The sequence below is a fragment of the Ochotona curzoniae genome, unplaced genomic scaffold (assembly GCF_017591425.1).
Source record: "Ochotona curzoniae isolate NIBS_2020 unplaced genomic scaffold, NIBS_Ocur_1.0 scaffold_4506, whole genome shotgun sequence".
NCBI classification, from domain to species: Eukaryota; Metazoa; Chordata; class Mammalia; order Lagomorpha; family Ochotonidae; genus Ochotona; species Ochotona curzoniae.
This window is the reverse complement of record NW_024467119.1, coordinates 42417362-42439368: the sequence shown is the minus strand read 5'-3', so window position 1 is coordinate 42439368 and position 22007 is coordinate 42417362. Positions and strand designations below refer to the sequence as shown.

The window sequence follows — 22007 nt, the reverse complement described above, 5'->3', positions numbered from 1 at the left end:
GATATTCAGCATTTTAGGTTGGGTTCTGTATGTATTCTAATGTTCTATCCCTTTTTGTTCTATTACTATCTTCCTTTGTGTTTACATGATCTCTTAAAGTGAGAAGTTTTGATTCATATTTCATTTTCTTTCTCACATATTTTATAGATATTTGTCTCTGTGGTTCATTTGAGAATTATTCATTTGAGAATATGTTATTCTACAGATATAGCAACCTATTTTTAATTAGTATCATCTTCAGTAATATATGAAATATAATGCTCTAATGCTCTGCTTCCTCCATTTTTATTGACATAGATTATATCTTTATAATCATTACTATAGACTTATAATTTCTGTGCATCTATCTTTTAAAATTAATTTTAGCTTTCAATTCATTTGAAAGAGTGATAGAAATCTTCATTTACTGATCTACTATTTCAATGGCTGCAAATCACAGGGACTGAGGCAGATGGAAGCCAGCAGTCCAAAACTCCGTATGGATTTCTGTTGGGTGGCAGGGACCCAAACACTTGAACCGTCACCTGCTGCCTCCCAGGGTGTGCATCAACAGGAGGCTGCATCAGAAGCAGAGCCTGAACCTGTACCCAGGAGGTATGATACAAAGTAAAGGCATCCTAAGCAATGTCTTAGTTGCCACACCAAATGCCTGTTCTGTAGTTATCTCTAAAATAATATAATCAATTAATGATAGAATTTTAAGCATCTTTTAAAAATAATTTTTGAATATTTCATTTATGGGACTGATGTTGCCATGCAGTAGGTTAAATGAATACTTGTTGTGCCGGCATTCCTTTCCAGAGTGTCAGTTCAAGTCCTCAGTACTCCACTTTCACTCCAGCCTTCTGCCAGTGCATCCCAGGAGGCAGGAGGTGACTGCCTGAGTTCATGAATCCCTGCCATCCATGGGAAATACCCACATGAAATTCTGGACTCTTAGCTTCAGCATAGCCCTGACCTGACTATTGTGGGCATTCGGGGTAGAAACCCACAATAAAGATTTTTTTTTCCTATTTCTTTATTGCTTTGCCTTTTGAATTGATTTATTCCCTAATAGCTCGTAATGTCCAGACGTTGGTCAAGCCACTGGCAGGAACCAGGAACTCAACCAAAGTCTCCTGCTTGGGTGGCGGTGACTCAGATTTTCGAGTATCACTCGTGGTCTTCCAACACATACAATGATAGGAACCTAAAGTCAGGAACTGGAGTTACACTTTGAATCCAGGCTCTTGGATATGTGACACAAGCATCAAAGCAGTAGTTTCTCCACTGAGCTAAACACCTGCCACCAGAGATAGAGAGGAAAACACAGAGCGAGAGAGTTCTTCCATCCACTGATTCACTCCCCAAATAGTGACAAGGGCTGAAGCCAGGAGCCCAGAGCTTCTTCCAGAGCTGTACTGGGGCTCAAGGACCCAAGGATTTGGGCCATCTTCTGCTGCTTTCCCAAGCATATTTCCAGGGAGCGATCAGAATGGGAGCAAGTGGGATTCAAACCAGTACCCATATGGCATTAACCCACTACGCCATAATCCTGTTCCACACTCATGACATGGTGGGACAAAATGCATAAATACCACTAAATTTCCAGTTATTCCCTATGTAGCATTTTTTGCATGCTGTATATCTGATTTCCTGGAATTTCTGTAAGGTTATTTTAGGCAGATTTTATTATTGGGTTTAGTTGTTATTGTTTTATGTTCTATGGGGAAATGGGGTGTAGAATTTCCTAGTCTGCCATTATTCCTCAACTTAGGTCATGAAAAGTATTTTCAGAATAATTTGGGGGTGTTGTGAGTAATTCATACTTTAAAATTACTTATTTGAGAGAGAGAGAACATAGGAGAAAGGAGAGAGAGAGAGCGAGAGCTCTTTATTGGGTTATTCCCCAAATGCATGCAACAGCTCAACAGCTGGGACTGAAGTGGAAGCTGGGAATTCAGTCCAGAGCTTCTGATTGGCAGGAACCCAATCACGTGGGCATCACCACTGCCTCTCCATTTCCACACTAGCAGCAAGCTGGAGTCAGGAGTCAGCCCTAGGAATGAAAGAAGACTGGAAACCCAAGGTTGGATGCATGTTTCTTGACAGCCAGGATAACTGCCTGCTCCAGGAAAGTCAGATTTCTGACTATTCTGTGCACTGAAATTACTCTTAGGAACTGTTAAAGATTTCTGGATTTTTGAAACTATGAAAGTAATTACTAAATCCCACTAGGAAACATAGGAAACTGGACTTGTGGGAAGCTGTATTGGGAGTTGAGAAGACAGAGTTTCGGGTATCTGCCATGAGGACATCACTGGGAACATTACTCCAATGTGTTTTCTCTGAGAGCCCATGGAAGTTTTTCTCCTCGTGATAGGGTGGAGAATACACAAGTGTACGTCCAGAGCAGGCAGAACATGTTTCATGTCCACTAACCTCAGGAGGAAACAGCAGCCATTTTCATTGGTGCAGTAGGATATAGGAACTGGCTTATGTCATGGCCACTCTGCTTCCTATGCAGCTCCCCGCTCATGGTCTGGGTGATAAGCAGGGAAGATTCAAGTGCTGCCACCTATGTGGGAGACCTGGGTGAAAGTTCTATCTAGCTCCTGGCTCTGGCCAGGCCCAACCCGTTGTGGCCAATTGAGAGGTGAATGAGCAGGTGGAAGATCTCTCTATTCCTTTCCATCTTGCTTCGCATAACTCTGACTTGCAAATAAGTAAATGTTAATGAAATAAAGAAAATTGAAGCCCAGATAGGAGCCTTACCTAGGATCCCTTTTCCTGCTTTGCTATGTTACCCTCGCCCATCTCCCTGAATGTGGGAGCTAAAGCAGGATCTCTAACTTGTTTGATGACAGTTTGGTGACAAATTCCTTACAACTAAAATGGTGCTTGGCACCAGAATGAGTGGGGCTGGTTTCCTATCAGAAGAAAGCTGAAGATTATTATCTTTAGAAATCTTTGACAGAGATACACAAAAGGTAGCTTTCATGTGACTGTATGCCTTCAATCCCTCTTGAGTCGGTGCAGTGAAGTAATCAGGTTGAGACATGGGAGCAGCATTGATCAGCACCTAGAAGCAGAAATCCCCTGTTAGATGCCCTCTCCCACCTGCTACTCACCACCAAGCTGCATCTCACCCAGCAAATGGAACCAAGTATGCCGAATAAATCCATGAATTTGCTGTGCTTGTTTTTGAACTACATCTAGATGAAAAATATAAGGTGCTTCCGGTTTGGGTTTTTTTGCTCAACATTTTTTGCCATATATCCAGATTGTTCAGTGAGATTGTAGTTGAAACATTGTTGCTTTTGGAAACTTTGTAAAAACACAATAGTTTGAAATGAATCAATACAGGGGGAAACCCCACGTCTACAGAAAACCTGTAACAATATTCATTTTGTTGAGCACACAATGACAGACATGTGGCTGAGAAGTGACATGTATGAATGGTGTCACTTAATTCTCTCAACAGTTTCTTGAGAGCTAAGCATCGTTAGCCTCACACACTGATAAACTTGGAGAGATGTTAACTAGAGTACTGCTAAATGACCAGCTCCTAACTGAAGAGATCTCATCTGAATCCCAGTCCCTTCATGAGCCTTGCTTCTGCTTGATTCACCTCTACTGTAATTCTTCTCTTCCACACTACACTTCATTAGGAGGCTTCTCTAAGTGAGTGCGCATTTAGGTCAACTAGGGAAGGAGGGACTGGAATTGATTTAGAGTTGCTCTTTTAGGGTCATCCGTGCCCTGTGACAGCATAGTTTCCCAGGACCTCTGTGCTGTCTGGAGCTGTGGACAGCCAGACTGCTTGCAGTTCTTTGCCTGAGGCTGAGTCAGGAAGCAGAGCTGGAGGAGCTGAGCAACTGGGCCTGGCCCTGCTTCTGCATTGCAGAATAGAGCCAGAAAGGATTGGCTCCAGTTACAGCCTGTTTTCCTATGGGCTCTCACAGTCACAGGACACAGCCCCGGCTAGAGGTCAGCTCCAGCCAGCTGTGCTCAATTTTTTTTGGTTGGGGGTGGTGACTTTGGTCTGAGTCAGTTCAGTTGAAAAGTGGATGGCCTTGTCAGTTTGTGAGCTACAGCTCCGGAACTTTTCTCAGGAGGCAAAGATCTTTCAGCCTGGGGTTTATTTTGCCTAGTTCTCAGCTGTAATAAATATACCTTCATAAACAACATTTTTTTTTTTTTCTGATTTGGGTTTCCTTGAGCCAACATGTGGCCTGCTTCAGGGTTTGCAGCCTTTCAACGCTCTTAACTTCTTTTGACTCTTTTGTATCTGTTTGCAGAAGACATCAGCTAGCAAGACCAGGGACGACCATCTGCAGCAGCAAGTCTGCACTCACACTGTGCTGTCTCGAAATCTCAACCAAATTCTCCTTTTCTCTCTCTCTCTCTCTCTCTGTGTGTGTGTGTGTGTGTGTGTGTGTGTGTGTGTGTGTGTGTGTGTCTCTCTCTTTCTCTTTAGAAGGGAAAAAAATTACTTACTTCCTAGTTTGGCAGATTCAGCCACAATTTCATGCTCGGTTTAGATTTTTCAATTTCCTAGTTCAGGAGGAGAACAAAACCTTCCCTCTATATTTCCATTATGTTCTGCACTTCTCTTATTTCAAGCTTTCATCCTGTGGGGTAAATTCTCTTGGTGTTGTGAATTTCCTGTCAGTTGAAGGTTTCTTCTTTACTGTAGGTCTCTGCTGCTTTCAAAGATACACACTCTCTGGGGTTTCAGATCATGGCCTTTACTCTTCTGCAGATGTAATTCCCTTTTTTTTTTTACAAGGCATCTTTCACCCAACTCTCCCTTTTCAGTTCTGCATCCTCTTTAAAAATGATTTTTAAACTGGATAAATGCAAAATTTATAGTCCCCCAAGCTTCCTGTAATTGATTTGGAAGACTCAAACTTACTTTTCTCTGGGCATTCTCTTGGGCACATTCTCATGCTTGGCTCATATAATTTTCACGGCCACTTTTGGGATAGACGTGACTATTCCAGGTTGATAAACAATGGTGTCCAAGAGCATATGTAACTTACCTGAAGACAGAGCAGAAATGAAATCATTGAAAGTCAAAACTGGCGTTTGCACTATGGGTCAAAAGGCCAACCCTCCACCTGCAAGCATAATGGGTACCAGTTGGTGACCTGGATGCTCCACTTTCAATCCAGCTCCCTGCTTATGCTCTGAGAAAGCAACAGAAGATGGTCCAAAGTCTTGGGATCCTACACCCAAATGGGAGATCTGAAAGACACTCCTGGCTCCTGGCTCCAGATTGGCTCATCTCCAGCAGCTGTTTGGGGAGTGAGTTAGCCAATGGAAGATCTGTGTGTCACTCATCTCTTTGTAGAGATCTTTTCAAACAAACAAACAAACAAATCCTTAAAAAACAAAAGCAAGCAAGAAAGAAAAACTTTGTCTTGACCAATAATGTGGTATAGCCAGTTAAACATCCACTGTTAATACTGATGTGCTTTTTGGGCACTGGTTTGATCCCTGGCTGATCAACTTCTGATCCAGCTACCTGTTAATGTGCATGGAAAAGCAGAAGATAATCCAGGCACTTGGTTATCTGCATAAATGAGGGAGAACTGGAAGAAACTCTAGGCTCCTGGCACAGCCCTGGCCATTGCTGCCATTTGGGGAGAAGAGTAAACAAGCAGAAGATCTCTCTCTCTCTTTCTGTGTCTGTGTCTGTTTCTCCTCCTGTCTTTATAATTATTCCTTTAAAACATCTTCCTGCGGCTAATTAAGCCGACCAGCTCCCTTATGTCATGGGTGCTTGGTGTGCAATGGCTGCAAACGTAATTCTCCTTGGTAGTGTATGCTACCTTTTCCTTGTATGGGTTGCTCTAAGGGACCTTGGAGATAGTCCTTCAAAGTGTCCAATCGTGGTTCTGACCTCATACTGTTTCTCATCTAGGCTGCAGACAGGTATGCGGGGTGCTTTTGGAAAGCCGCAGGGCACAGTCGCCAGGGCTCACATGGCGAAGTCATGTCAATCTGCACCAAGCTGCAGAACAAGGACATGTGGTTGAGGCCCTACACAGGGCCAAGTTCAAGTTCCCTGGTTGCCAGAAGATCCATATCTCCAAGAAGTGGGGTTTTACTAAGTTCAATGTGGATGAATTTGAAGACATGGTGGCTGAGAAGCGGCTCATCCCTGATGGCTGTGGGGTCAAATACATCCCCAACCGTGGTCCCTTGGACAAGTGGCAAGCTCTCCATTTGTGAGGCCTCTGCTCTTCTGTGCTCCTAAATCTGACCAAAATAAATCTTGATTGTTGAAAAAAATATATCTTAAGGGTTGGCAGGAGGGCCAGTACTGTGGTGCAGTGAGTTAAATCATCATTTGCAGCACCAGCTTCCCTTATGGGTGCCAAATCAATTCCCAGTTGCTCCACTTCTGATCCATCTCTTTCTTCTTGCACCTAGGCAAGCAGCAGAAGATGGCCTAGGTGCTTGGGTCACTTCTCTCACATGGGAGATGTGAATGAAGCTCCTGGCTCCTGACTTCAATCTTAGCCTGGCCATTTGCAACTATGGCCATTTGCAACTATGTTGAGGTAGGCCAGCAGATGGAAAATCTCCCCCTCTGTGTGATTTTATCAGATTAAATAATTAAAAAGAATTCTTTGTCTCCTCTGCCCTATTGCCTCTAAGTTCTTTTATTTTTGATAATTACAGAAGAATGCTGTTCACACGGGGAAGAGTACATCCCATACAGTTTCTCAGGAGTTTGCTCCAAGACAGACAGCCCTTGGGTAGTCTGTGCATTACACCTGTCCAAATACTTGAAAGCTCTGTTGAGATTTCTCCTCTTCCTTAAACCTTCCTTGGGAGCAGTCCTTCTCAATGCTGTCCTGTGTGCTTGAATAAGGAGAATTGTTTGATTAACTTGTTGGTCATTTGTATCCCTTCTGCCATGTTCGGTTAGTCATTTTGACTGTTTCCTCTCTGGATTGTTATTTTTTGTTGTGGTTTATTGAACTCTTGATATAGTTGGAATAATAATCATTTATCATATAGTTTGTGACGATAACCCCCTTTTAATGGAAAGGCAGATTTTATAGTGACAGCCAAAGATCTTCCACCTACTAGCTCACTCTCCATATAACCACAATGCTTAGGGCTGAGTTGATCTGGAGCCAAGAGCCAGGAGCTTCAGGATCTCTCATGCAGGTGTAGGGTCCCAAGCCTTTGAGCCATTCTCCACTACAGGACACAAACTGGAGCCCGTATAGGATGCTGGTGCTTACAGGTGGAGGATTAGCCAATTGAGCCTCATGTTGGCTACAAAAGGTGCTTATATAGGTTGATATTGTTGCAGGCTGAGTATTAGCCACTAGGGCACTCCCTAAATGTTTAAGGTTTCATGTTTCAAGTGAAAGAAATTCAAGAAACAAATAGCCCATGCATGACAAAAGTGATAGGGTACCATGGGCATCTCAAGTTTCCACCAACAACCAAATTTGTATTTCAGTGACAATTCTGTACAAAGGCATGTGCTCAGTGGACCTTGCTGTTCATTGAATTCCACTGAGATGTGTCTTTCAAAACAGAAAAAGTAAATATTTTTCAAATCATTCTCTTTTTAAGGTAACACTAATTCAGGCAGTAATGAAACTCCCAGACAATACTTTTGAGTGCATTAAATAAATATAAATTTTATTAAAAACACTCACATAGCGTTATCAGGAATGATATAATAAACAGCTTTCAAATAACCTGCATCCATAACATTACAATACTTACATTATTTATAACCATCCTTAGATTTCATTATAAAATGAAAATGAAGTGAACTAAGTTAAAAAAATAAAGCATAGGAAATGCACACAGAAGTTCATTTTCTTAGTGTCAAACTGCAAAGTTTCCTAACAAGTTACCACTAGCTTTAGAAGTGAACTATACACCACTGTGCGTCAATCAGGATGAAAATTCATTCAAGTAACGTTGACACCACTCAGAAACATTTCAAGTATGGCTATATAGTCAACCTGATATTCCTATACAAGCAAACTGTACATCTGCTTTCCATTCATTCTGAGGCAGGTTTGCTATATACAGTTACAGATGGGATATTTACAACATGCCATTTAATCTCCTTTCTTCTTTCCTACTTAACCTCTCCCAACTCGCCAAATTACACTTCTTGCTCTTGCTGCTAGCAGTTTGACAAATGACAGTGGATGATGTAAAAACCAAAAATTCATTAGGGATGACCAACTCTGTATCACATCCGGTAACCACTTTGGATTAGGTATATGGAAAACAGGAAAAGCTCAAATGGCTTCCTTTGATGAGTTGATGTGAAATGCTACTAAGCAAAAATGTATTTAACCAAAGTGTAATTGTACAGTTTATTGCACACGAGACCTCAAAAAGTGTTTTGCCTGGAGAAGTACCCAGGGAATATTCACTTGCATTAATTACAAGATCAAAAAAGCTTTATTCAGAGATTTAAAACACTGGCCAACAGCCATTTGCCAGACTCCTGCCTTACAATTATCCCTTTTATCAACTCAGTGCTTTCTACTAATCACTAATGTTTCTGTCCTGCTTGACACAGTCAAAAGATTCCCCGAATTTCTAAAATGCTTTTAACAAAGAGCCAACAAATTTACAAAATTAGCTTTAGTTACATTATTAAAAATATAAGTGAAACAAGAGGGATTCAAAATAAAAGGGTTAAATCCCTGAAAAAGAATGTATTTATTAACCTACAAGAATTTTACATAAACACAGGTGACATGTTGGCATAAGGAGAACATGAGCTGAAATATCCCTGAATTTTTAGAACAAAAAGATTGAAGTTCAAGTTATACTTGCTAAGAAATCAAGTATTGAAAAAAGTATGCTTTCTTAATAATTAAAACAAACAAACAAAAAGACTTGGAAAGCAGTGATGGTACACAATGCTGTAAGCTGTCATTCTCACTCTCCTATTGCCAAACTAGTGCTGAGGTATATGACAAGTAGGAGCGTCACTCAAACCTTTTATGAATTCTTAGCTCACATTATATTTTTAGCAGGCTGAGTAGCACCATCAGGATCTGAATTCTGCTTCAATTTCATATATATATATATATATGTGTGTGTGTGTGTATGTATATATTTAATTTTACAGTACTAAAATACTAAAGCATTGCGTTAAAAAAGTTTTGTTTACAATTTAATTTACTATACATCTCTTTCAATTCTTTATACAAATGAATGATTCAAAACCACCACAGCAAACCAGCTGCCTGTTTCTTTAAATCAATAGATTCACATGGAACTAACCCTGTTTATTCATCTGACGCAGGCATCAGTCCACTCCATCTTTCTGGTAAAGAGGACACTTAAGCTAAGAAAAGACAATCGCACAATGCACATAATTATCAACACCAAGGCAGACAGCCATCGGTTCTGTTTACAGCACGCAGACCCATGAAATGGCACACGCTTACGTGAATGAGTTGTGTCTGGAGCATGCTAATTATGACTGGCAGATGATAGAAAACTCTTGAAAAGTCTAATACTCGAGCAATGACTTTGTCATACAATTTTGTATAAAATTGTTTTACAGTATAGCATGAGATGAGCACCAGAAAACAAGTTGTGTGGACTAATGTATTCCATTAAATCCAGTAAGCTCCACGGAGGATTTAACTGGCTGTGTTAAAAAATGAACATGTTGCTCATCAGCAGATGCATGGGTAAAAGCAAAATATACTTTAAAAGCCTTGGTTCATTAAAAAAAAAAAAAAACATCAACTTTCCATTCTAAAATGAAAGTAAACTTTAAAAATAAAAAGTCTCAGTACCTTAGCATTGTTCAAGTTGTCAAAGCTTAGGTAGACAAAGTGCGTCTAAAACACCATTTAAAATATTTATACATTTTATATTTGTACATGTGTGTGCACATATACATGTGTGCATATATGTACATATGTTTATTGTCCTACAAGGACATCGCTGGATGAGTGCAATCCAGAGTCCTTTAAAAATGTGAAGAATCTGCAATGGTAAAAATCTGAATGAAAAGGTACCCCGTATTACTGAAAGGGTACTGGAATACACAGATAACATCTTGATGACAATAAAGGCATTAAATTTTCAACTGTTAAAGACACCATTTTCTTAGCACCATTTCTTAGCACATCCAAACAAATTCAGTGTTTTGCTGCTATTCATTTACACTCTGTAACTATTTTGATAAATAAAATATTAAGATTACAGTAAAAACTGCATATTTTAAAAGCCATAATTCCAGTATTTCAGTACATTGTATATTCAGCACCAGATGGTATTGTATGATTCCTGCAACTGTGATTCTACAGTACTTGTTTGTGTTCTATGACTATGCAAACTTGGTATTATTAAAAGTTGGTCACAGATGTGTAGAGTAGTAAGGGGGGAAAAAAATCACATTTACATCTCTTCTCATCCCATAATAGAACCAGTGTTAACAATGTAAATTGTGGAACACATTCTTTCCCGCCTTCTTTTTGCATAGAATGCTTTGGTCTTCTCCCTAGACACCATCTGTGACCACTTGGGCAAATGAAGTGCTGTGGTAAGATCCCCTCCTTTGTTGCTGGGGAGCAGGGGTTTTCCCACCACATCAGGAATACTGTGACCTCTTCCCCACTGCCCACATCATGAGAACGAAACTACAGACAGGTTTGGTTGTGGACTTATCAAGTGAGGTAACTGACAGAAGCAACCACATCATATGTATCTGTTGTAAGGCCCAGTGACGCGAGTGAAGGCATATGGAGATGTAGTTATGGTGGAGTCTGTGGTCGCAGACATGGTCCTCTCAGCGAGAGTTCTGATGAAGCGCAGGTAATTGCGCTCGGAAGGTTCGTGTGGCTCAGTGGGTTCCCGCTTGCATTTTTTCCCATGCGTTTTCTGGGGCATGTGGTCTGGGCCGTGCTTCTCACACTCTTCTTCTTTCTCACGAGCTTTCTCAGCCATTTTGGCTTCCCAGAGAGCCAAGCCGTGTTTTGGCTCATTCATGCTCTTATGTTGGTAAAAGACAAGTGAGACCCGGGTGGGCTTGTCCCTGTTGGGATTGTTTAAAGGGGTGGTGGCATGAAGCTCACGCTTTGCACACTCGATGAGAACGGACCCATGTGCTGGAGCCACAGCCACTCCCCCAATGTCAGGATCCAGAAAGTTCTGCTCACTGTCCGACCACACCTCATCATTTTCTGCTGCTGCAGGAGTCCCAGCCTGAACTGGTGCCAAGGCCTGCTTGTCCTGACTGTTAGCATCACTGGGTTTATGTGAGCTGCTGGGGACAGCAGCAGTTCTGTGGTGGTTCAGTCCTGGAAGCATCTTGGGCATCCCATTAGCCGTGTGGGGAAGAGCATCATTCTCCTTGTTCTGGAGATGCAGAGCGTGCGGGGAGCTGTCGAAAATGCCAGGAGCTACTCCGTAGTTATGAACCATGTGAGAAGATGGATGATGTTCGCCGTTTTTGTACTCTGCAGTTGGGTTATTCAAATTGGGTGGTAGTCGAGAAGTGGCACCCATGAAATGGCTATCCATTTCATGAGTGGAGTAAGGAGGAAATCCACCTAGGTGGTGTGGATTTGATCTAATGGTACAGTTGCTGAAAGCATCTCCTTGCATATTTTGGTTTCCATAACCCAGGTACTTAGAAGAATAATTCTGGCTGTTTCCAAACCTTGCCTGGTAAAATGTGTGGATGGGTGGCAGATTGAGCTTGGAGAGAGGGTCTTGGCTTGGATACCTGTATAGATCCATGGGATGCGATTGGGGAGAATAGGAGCCCAAATAGGGTGAACAATTGTCCATGGGTATATTTCCATTACATTGAAAGGATGCATATTGATTATTTTGATTTAACAGTGCTGGGTAGGGATTCATGGGATTAGAATAGGAACCTGTGGCTTGGGATGAGGTGGGATAAAGGTTCATAGCATTGGCACCTCCATAAACATCTGAAGTGTGTGAAGAACTAGGGTGAGCACTCACTGGGTTGAGCCGTCTCATGTACACATTTGTGGACCCGGAAGAAGAGTAAGAGTTGGTGGCCTCTGATGGAGGGTTACTGGTCCAGGCATGATGTGCCGGTGGGGGCAGTGGAGGCGGCTGCTGCTGGGGCTGAGACTGGGTTTGGGTCTGAGACTGGGTCTGGGGCTGGGGCTGAGGCTTTTGCTGAGGCTGAGGCTGGGTCTGTGGCTGGGTCTGAGGCTGGGTCCGAGGCTGGGTCCGAGGCTGGGTCTGAGGCTGGGTCTGAGGCTGGGTCTGAGGCTGAGGCTGGGGCTGGGGCTGGGGCTGGGTCTGGGTCTGGGTCTGGGTCTGGGTCTGAGGCTGCAGCTGTGACTGCAATGGGAGCTGTTTCTGTTGTTGGGGCTGAGACTGCTGCATGGCTGGTCCTGAAAGACGCAGAAGTTCTGTGAAAAGGGCAAGAGAATAACAACACATATATTTATGGTATTTTCTAAATGCTAACAAGGAGGCTTAAATCTGTATGATAAACACCAACAAGATTATTCAATAACAATTAAGGAAGGACAAGGACCAAGTCAGAGTATTGGTCACTGAATTGTTTTGTGATCAAAGCATTAGAAATAAAATCTGGAACGTTCCCAGGTTAATGAACAAAAATGTAAAAAATATGCTGCCATGTCACTATGACCATCACATTGCCTAGAAGTGCCCTAATGCAGATGCTGACTCATGAAGCAATGGTCACAATGTAATGATTGGTGTGTATCACCCTCCCCGTTCCCAAAGCTAACCTTCTAGAAAAATGGCATACACATTTTTCTCCACAGCCTGAAATGCACCCATATTTCTTATATTTGTTATAGAAGACTTGAGAGTTTGTTTGAAACCCAGCTACTCCACGTCTGATCTAATTTTCTGTTACATGCCTGGGAACAGATAATGTTTTATATACAGGAGTCTCTCCACCTGCTCAAGTATTCAGCTACTGGAAACATCGGAGTCTACAGTATGCTGCCTGTCAAGTATTCCAGACAAGAAATGTACAAGGCTATAGATTTTATAACTTTTTGGTGATGAGTGCAAAAACAAAAAAATCTTACTACATTTCACTAGCATAGCATGTCCTAGATTAAACAGTTTTGTTTAAATAATGTTCCACTGCTACCACTGTAAGTGTTAAAATATCCTAACCAGTATATTATTTACATAGCATTTGTTGTATTAGGTGTTATAAGCCATTTCAAATTATGGTATGGAAGAATGCAAATGACATAAGGAACTCGTTGCACCCGAGATACTGAGAGACAATTATATTGATATTTTCACTTGTGGAAGTTTAACACATGTTAAGAACACTGAGCTCATCAAAATTTAAGGTCTCGGTTTATCACCACAATAACTGATTTGGGCCACCAGTCATTGCTAGCTTCAAGCTTTGTTGTCCGTTGTGGGATAAAACGTAAGCTTTTTCATCAAGCTTGGCTTGGTGGTGTAGTATCATGTTACTAAGTTCAACACCAAAGGTACAGAATTAGAACTGTGACTGAAGCTACCTTCCAATATTTAGCAATGGCTATTTTAATACAACACATATCCACAAAGCTTCATATTACACTCACCTGCCAACTGTTTAGCCTGGCTTGCATTTTCAGGCTGTTTTGTACGTGAGGACTTTTCCTTTTCACTCTTATTTGAGTTATTCTCTAGAGCAGAAAGCTTTTCGGCGGCAGCTCTCTTGGCTTCAAGTTTCTTTTGTCGGCATGTCTTGACGGGTTCCGCTAGCATCCTGACTTTGCGTCGAAAAGAAGTGAGCACCTCAATGGCACCATTCCGTTTTTTCTCCTCCTGACCCTCTACACTTCCAAACTCATCCACATCAGAGATCTTGTATAATGGCAAAACATGGAGCTGCTCATCCTGAGGTTTTGCTCCAAATTCTCGATTGTCTTCTTTAGTGAGGGTGCATACCTGATGGGGAAGAATAGCTATCTCAGGTAGAGGTCCAAAAGGAAAGACACACACTAGGCAGATTTCTGCTGGTGGCCAAGATGCACTAAATCAATGACATGCACATTTCCATGAAAGATAGCTAGGTGGTGAAAGGAGACTTGGTCACATGTCACTGACAAGCTAAAATCAGTACTTAAGCATAAAGTGAGATGAAATCTTAGGAAGAAACAATGGAATGGAACATTGTCATGATAGGTTGACTTGGAAAATAATCCTACCAAATCCAGGCCTCTGAGTATCTTGTTACCTTTTACTATGTAGGTAAATCCCTATTTAATTCACAGAGCACGAGATCCAACAGAGGCAAATTCCTCTTGAGTCTAAAGATCTTTCTTATGTCTCTATTTGCTGCCACCTTGATGTAAGGCAGTGAAGTGGGACAGAACCCTGCTCAATGGTAGGGAACCTGGATATGGCTTCTCCCCTCATCTCCCTTCCTCCTCCAGAGAGAGAGGAATAGAAAATTTGAAAACAACGATCACACCCATTTTTCACTAACCCTCGATCAACTACGTAAACATCCTCACTGCTTTTCTCCTCTCACACTGGCCATCGATTCTAAGACCTGTCCACTGTGAGATGTCTCCATCATGGGCTGCTTTGCACTAAGAAACTGCCAGTCATTATTGTACTTGACTTCTTTTGGACTTCATATTTTTCCATTTAGGCCTTTTTCCAAAAAAAGGCTGCAACTTTGGGTTTTGTATGGATTTTGCTTAATTAATCATGTTTCTAGCAATATGTGGTCACTGGTTAAGATCAGCCCTTAAAATTTCCATGATTCTCATGTTTTTAGGTTGAAGGACGCCTTGCAACAGCAGTTCAGTATGAAAACACTGCTGTACCACACAACCCGCATTAAGCACACTTGTTGAGTTGGAAGTGCTGGCAAGCTGTTGTCAAACCACTTACCACGGTGCTGCCATTATGCATGTTGTGCAGATCTCTATGCGCATGAGCACAGAAGTCCAAACATGCGGTGACCCCTGAGAACGGACGGCCTTCCTTCAAACCCAGCCGGCACTCTGGAGCTCTGTGTTCATATTCAATCTGCAAAACAGTGCATAGGAAAGGGGAGACTGCATCCCAGTCTCCAGTGTGAGTTGCAGGAACCTAGCACTTTTTTCCAGTGTTACTAATTATTTTACAGCATTACTGATGTATAACTGACAAACATTGAATAGCGAAATATAAGCATGCTTATATCCTTATATCCAGATCCCTGCCTATGTATGCCCTGGAAGGGCGGCAACATGGCTCACGTTCTTGGATCCTTGCACCCACTTGGGAGACCAATGAAGAAGGTCCTGGTTCCTGATGAGCCCAGCTGTGGCTGTTATTCAAGACATTTTGTTGTTGATAGTGAAGAACACATGATCTTTTTGCTTCCATCACTAGAGAGTTTTGACCAAATTAACTACTTATCTGTTAGGTATTGTTCAAAAGCACCACACAAAGCCAAGGCCAAACAGAAAATACAGAAATATGATGCCTGTACAAAATGCAGTTATCCTGAACAACATATGCATACTGAACTTACTATTTATAGACTTCGTAGGAAGTAGAAAAATTTATGATCAATAGTGTGCACCAGTTAATTTTAATGATTACCAAACAAAATTGGAAGATAAAATTTGTGAGTGCATTATACATATATAGCTAAAAAGATCACCAATATGCTCATTTGGAGAGTAAAATTATCACATGCCAGAACTTTACGGTGGCTTCCAAATGAGTAGGAAAGCATAGAAAAACAAAGGGAAATTGTTGGTTTGAAACTATTTTTTGCAGATAACAAGGTCATCAGTAATGATGATTTAAACTTACCTGATTATTATATGCATCAGGTGCAAGTCTCTTATATGTTGGTGCCAAGAGAGTGGCTAAGTTTTGCAAATCGGATTCCAGTTTCTCTTCCTTTGTGAAAGGAATAATTATATTAAAATCTATACAATACTTCACATACAGTTGCATTCATATACACAGCACTGAGTTTTCTTTCTACATAGACTATCTTAGATTAGTTCTAAGTGAAAAGTTGGGTAATCACTTATTTTACCACGTGCTATTCCGGTTGTTCTATTAGATGTAACTGACTTTATGTTTTGAGTACAAATGTTTGGAATTTTTAAGAATACTAGGCCTTAGCTGGAAGTAAGAGAATAATGGCATTTCATATAGAAGGCTTTACTTTTTGACACTCATTATCCAACCAGCTGCAAAGAACATAAACTTCAAAAATTATTTTTATGGTTTAATGTTACTATTTCCATCCTTTCTGTAACCTATATTTGCTTGTAGTATGTTCATGTAAAAGTGATAAACATAAAAACATATATAAACATGGTAAAAAAAATAAATGAAATAATAGCACTTCATGAATGCTTCTTAAACTGTTATCTTAACATGCTCTTGAATGTGCACACTGAATGAATTTCAAGTATACAGCCAGATCCCAAAAACTACTTGGTAATGTCTTCTTTGAGTTAGCAGCACACATTTCTATTCGCTTGGTAATACATACATGTCTGCCAGCTGTTTGGAGCACTGAGTGCAATCATCTACCAATTTCACAAGAACATTATTGAGCAGGGTCAGTGAGGGAGTATGAGCGTTTTAAGAAACTAGTGACTTAATGAGAAATCAATGTTCAAGTGCTTCTGCTGAACATTTATAAGCATTACAAATATGGTTTAGTTTTAAACATTTAAGGAATCAATAAAAGGGCCAAAATTTGTCGTTGAAATTTCATCTATAACTTTGACACAACATGTTTACTGTATTGAGATAAGTTCATAAGTTATGAGCCTTCAAATTAAGTTGATTCATCACAAAATACACCACACTGTTCCTTTCATCAATAGCCTTTTAATTCTAGGAGTAACAAAAAGATTACGTCAACAAGTGTACCCACCTCCTTCGGGTCATCCCCAAGCAGCTTAAATTTCCTTGGGACCTTGCTTCTGGCAAACTTACATCCATTGTAGTACATACTCCATGAACAACCAAATGAGAAGGAGGCACCACAGGTCTCTGGATCCAGCCCCTGACAAGCACAGGTTCTCCTGAGAAGTCAAAGGATCAAGTTCATGGCTATGGATAGCATTAATTAAGCTGCTATTCACATGTGGAGTGTATGTATGCACACACAAACAAAAACTAAGTGAATCTAACTCCATTAAGCTGTGTTATAACCACATAAAATACAAAAAAATTTCACCTCATTTTTACTATGCAAGAGGGTTTTATTACATTTAATATATATAGAATATGCAGTTTTGTAGTTTGAAAATATTCATAAACACTTCATACTCAGCAGAGCACTGCCCAAAAAAACAAAACATTTGCTGGTATTTTTACTGAAACCATCAGCATACTCTCTGCCAGGTGCCAGGGGCAGTAAACCAGAGCATCTAACTGGGACAAAACCCAAAGGTGAAACAACTGATCTGCCTAGAAAGTATGAAAGAATAGTGAACTTAAATAGTTTTAGTTAACAGATTACCAAGGGAAGAGATGGATTGCCTTACAGAAGCATCCTTCATTCGCTTCCTAGCTCTGGTTCCAATTTTTCCCCAACAAAGAGCCTGGAAAGCAGTGAGCTCAGTACGCAAGAGCTCTAACACCTGCAGCCAAGGATGCGATTCAGGAGAAACCTCGTAGGGTAGTAGGGCATGAAATGACATGATTAAAAAAAAAACCCAACTAAATTTTCCATTACAGTGGCTTAGCACTAATTTTTCTACAGATCCCAACATTGTCAATGGCTGTTGTATTTATAAGGCACTGTCTAATCATTGAAAATGTGTACCTAGTATATAATGGTAAACTTAAGTTAGTTTGCATTTTTTTTAAACAATTTATTTATTTTTATTGGAAGGGCGTATATACAGAAAGAGGGACAGAGAGGAAGATCTTCCGTCCGATGATTCACTCCCCAGGTGAGCGCAACAGTGGTGCTGTGCCGATCCGGAGCCAGGAACTTCTTCCAGGTCTCTCACACGGGTACAGGGTCCCAAAGCTTTGGGCTGTCCTCAACTGCTTTTCTAGGCCACAAGCAGGGAGCTGGATGGGAAGTAGGGCTGCCGGGATTAGAACCGGTGCCCATATGGGATCCTGGCACATTCAAGGCAAGGATTTTAACTACTATTTTATCATGCCAGGCCCAGTTTGCATTTTCATCTCATTTTTATTTCTTTATATTTACAACCTTCAAACTCTCTTCTCTGCTTCTTCATAAAGTGTGTAAAGGGCCAATATTAACCCTGGTCACCTTACCATACTGTGGGATGTTAAAACTGGCTTCTCCAACCAGTTTGAGGGCTTAACATGCATCCTTGATCATTTCACTCCAATGTCCTAGTTGTCACTACTTGAGTCTACATTTTTCAGCCTCCTCATCTAGGTGATTGCACAGAGTAAATGCCCATCTACGTCTGGCTTATTTCCCTGAATGTAATGTCCTCCAATACTGAATCAATTTTCAATAGCTAAAATGGAAAATATTAACAAGATCATGGGTTTCTATCCTGTTTGATATTCTAAGTCTGTGACTTAGCCCCGATCTCATTTTCAACTTTACATTCTCATCTCTGATTGGAACTTTTTAGAATTACGATGGTAATATTTTGATCATTTTATTGAAAATTAAAATATGTCAAAAAAAATCACTAATGCACTTAAAAAATTCCTACTTACATACTGAAAAAAAGCTACCATTCTGAATTATGTTTCAATGTCAAATAGACATACAGCAGAATGAAGCCATATCACAGAGCAAATTGACAAATCATAAAGATAAAATAAATCATTATAATATTTAACTGCGGGTCTATCATTACAAACCTCAATGTAAATAGTCTAAATTTCCCAGTTAAATCACATTGCATGATTTAGCAAGACACAAACACTGACCAGTAAAGATACTCAGACTGAAAGTGAAAGGATGGAAAAAAGTTACCGCAGGTAGATAGAAGCCCAAAGCAAGAGAACTAGACACACTTATGTAACAAAAAGTAGCCTTTAACATCTTTGGAAAACAAAGATGGCTGGGCTTAGCACATTATTTCAACTTGCCAATCCTCCACCCGCAAGAGCCAGCATCCCATATAGGCACTGGTTCATATCCTGCCCGCTCCAGTTCCCACTCAGCTCCCTGCTTATGGCCTGGGAAAGCAGCAGCTGATGGCCCAATGTCTTGGGACCCTTCACCAGAGCATGAAACCTGGAATAAGCTCCTGGTTTCTGGCTTTGGATCTTTGTCTCTCCTTCTCTCTGTGATTATTTCCAGTAAAAATAATCCTTTCATTATAAAAACCAAAGATAGTCACCAATTCACAATCAGCACAGTTACATCCAATTTTATAGAATAGTGGAAAATTTCCTTTCCATTTATAGATATGTCATCCAGTCAAGTTTAAAAAAATGAGAAAAAAATTAGCCAAAGAAATAGAGTTAGAATAATGCAACAGTACAGTCCCACTGGGGAGGTGGAGGGGAAGAACAATTCATTTAAAAACCTTTGTGTACATGTTGGTTTCATCAATATACAGAATATTGTCAAGGGTTAAGTATATATAAGTCCTCATGAAAGCTTTAAAACAAAGTCATCAGGGGCTGGCATGGTAGCCTAGTGGCTAAAATGTTCGCCTTGCACACCCCGGGATCCCATATGGACGCCAGTTGGCATCTTGCCTGTTCTACTTCCCTTCCAGCTCCTGGCTCAGCTATTGCTATTGCGGCCACTTGGCGAGTGAACCGGTGGATGGAAGATCTTTCTTTCTCTTCTCTCTGTAAATCTGACTTTCCAATAAAAATAAATAAGTCTTTTTTAAAAAAGTAAGCAAGGCATTTTTTTCTGACCACAATGAACTAACAGTAAAAACTACTATACTCTGAAAAACACATGTATGAAGACTGATAAACACTTCTGAATGAACAATTGGAAGCAAAATTTTTAAATAGACAGGTATCAAATAACCTTAATAAGGCTAGAGGAGATAATAAATGAAAAAAAAATTCAGAACTATCAGCTAAATTTTGTAATCAACATTTAAAAATTGACAATGATTACTACGTCATTTAATAATTACTAAATTACTATGCATGTATCAAAACATTAAAATTAAAAATTATTTTTGAACAGAATTATTTAGGAGCAGTGTTCCATTGTAACATTTCCTGCATTTTGACAGGCAGGACATGGAGATGTATGTTTCTCATTTGCGATCCTTGAAAATATGCATCCATAGCCATCAACAGTTTTTTCATGGCATGCAAATACTTTCAGGTTTATGGCAAAATTGAGGCTATTTTGCTACAGGTAACAAATGGCTATAGTGTGAGTGTGCAAAATACTGGTAAATCAATTTTGAATTCATAATACATGGCTATGAAACATGCAGTTCGATGCTCATTTTGTGAATGCACAAATGTAGCATCAACTCTTTCCCATCAGCAGCTGCTCAAAGAGCAGGAATCCTGGCCTCACTTACTCTTCATTCAGAGCACACCGACGGTTGGTGAGAGTGCCATGGTTCTTCAGGACTTTTGTGATGTCAGAGTAGAGTCTGTCTGCCAGGAAGCGCGGGATTCCTTCCCACAACATGATGAGAATTACAATCACTGCAGTGTTACAGGTGTGGCCTACACGCTTCCGCACCAAACACAGTAGCTTCTCCTCTTGGCTGCTTCTGCGAATCACCTGTGTGGATTTCGGTCGGACCCAGACACCCCGGCCCGCCCCAAAGAAAACAAGGGTCACTTGCAGCAGATAACAACAGTGTATATCACTACATCTAGAGTAACATTTACTGGCACCTGCAATTGGCTCCCACTGCCCATCTATGCAGTGGGGGCATTCATTGGTTTCTGCAAAGAAGCAAAAGCAATCCTCAAAATTCAGCAAATACTTGGAAACAACAAGAGCAACTTATTGGACCTGAGCTTAATAAAATAGATGCAGGACTCAGCTCAAGGTTTTCTTAAATAGTAAAATATAGAAATAACGGTATCATAAGGGGTTAAAGACATCTTCACATTTCAAGCATTAGACTTCGGGCAGTCACTAAAATAAGCATCTTTCCTGTCAATCAGTTTTTCCAATGATAGTTTCATCTTCAGAAGGAAGATGATATAAACAAGCAATGTTCCATTCATGGTCATCCCATGAATCAAAATGCCCAAGCTTGAAAGACAAGGGGCCTTGTGAAGTCACACTTACCCATTTGGCAATAGGACAGCCCTGGGAACTTTTGCCTTCTTTACCAGTATAGATGACTCTTTCAATCCTAATAGCTTTTCCCTTCTCGCCATACCTTAAAGAAACCCACAGAAACACACACACACATACACACACACACACACACACACATACACAAAATTAGCAATCAAATTTGAGAGGCATTCTATAACCACATCATGAGAGGTTTTATTATTATTATTATTATTATTATATTATTATTTTTTGTCCAACAGAAATCTCACGCAGGCGAACCCGATAAAATCTGTTAAGCCCTTTTTCCCAGTCTTAATATGCTGGTAATTGTAATAAACTCCTTTATAAACTATATGCTGGATGAAAAACAATGGGAAAGATTATTTTTATAGATAATTTAAAACATAAAATTTTAAAATTAGTTTGCAAAATTCGGTCTACTAAAATTTATGGTATTTATGCCCTTTACTAAATTTAATTATTTTAAAAGGTAAGAAGTCATACAGATTTTATTTAGTTATTCCTCAAAAGTTCTCTCATTTTGTAAATAAATCTGGGAAATAATTAGTAGCCAGCCATTCAGAAAATCTAGGATATAGTTCTTGAAATACTCCATATCCTTGTTTATGACCAAAGCACTACTTACTGCTACTGCTTAGATTAACTCACTATTAATTCACTACTCTGACCAGGGTGCTAGATGACCAATTCAGACATGGTGCTCTAGGAATCAATCATTTGCAAATGGAGTAAGACACTACCCTTGCTATCTGAAGGTATCCTATAATAACTAACCAAACATACTACCTGCCTTTTAATTAAAAAG

At 40.3% G+C, this 22007-nt stretch overlaps 1 protein-coding gene and 1 non-coding gene across 2 annotated transcripts in view; one reads left to right on the top strand and one right to left on the bottom strand.

Moving 5' to 3' along the window:
- Positions 1 to 5724: 5724 nt before the first annotated feature.
- Positions 5725 to 5859, top strand: LOC121147632. The gene has a single exon (XR_005882447.1). It is a non-coding gene; the product is annotated as a small nucleolar RNA SNORA70 (small nucleolar RNA).
- A 1773-nt stretch (positions 5860 to 7632) lies between these two features.
- Positions 7633 to 22007, bottom strand: part of TET2 (tet methylcytosine dioxygenase 2) — a 63059-nt gene continuing 48684 nt past the window's right edge. The window contains exons 5-13 of the mRNA XM_040967315.1: positions 21188 to 21281; positions 20460 to 20668; positions 16880 to 17030; positions 15793 to 15882; positions 14878 to 15015; positions 13575 to 13923; positions 12358 to 12398; positions 12101 to 12174; positions 7633 to 12052 (exon numbers count right to left, since the gene is read on the bottom strand). Coding sequence (XP_040823249.1) covers positions 10702 to 12052; positions 12101 to 12174; positions 12358 to 12398; positions 13575 to 13923; positions 14878 to 15015; positions 15793 to 15882; positions 16880 to 17030; positions 20460 to 20668; positions 21188 to 21281 — 2497 coding nt within the window. The 3' untranslated portion in view covers positions 7633 to 10701. The remainder of the gene's footprint in view (positions 12053 to 12100; positions 12175 to 12357; positions 12399 to 13574; positions 13924 to 14877; positions 15016 to 15792; positions 15883 to 16879; positions 17031 to 20459; positions 20669 to 21187; positions 21282 to 22007) is intronic.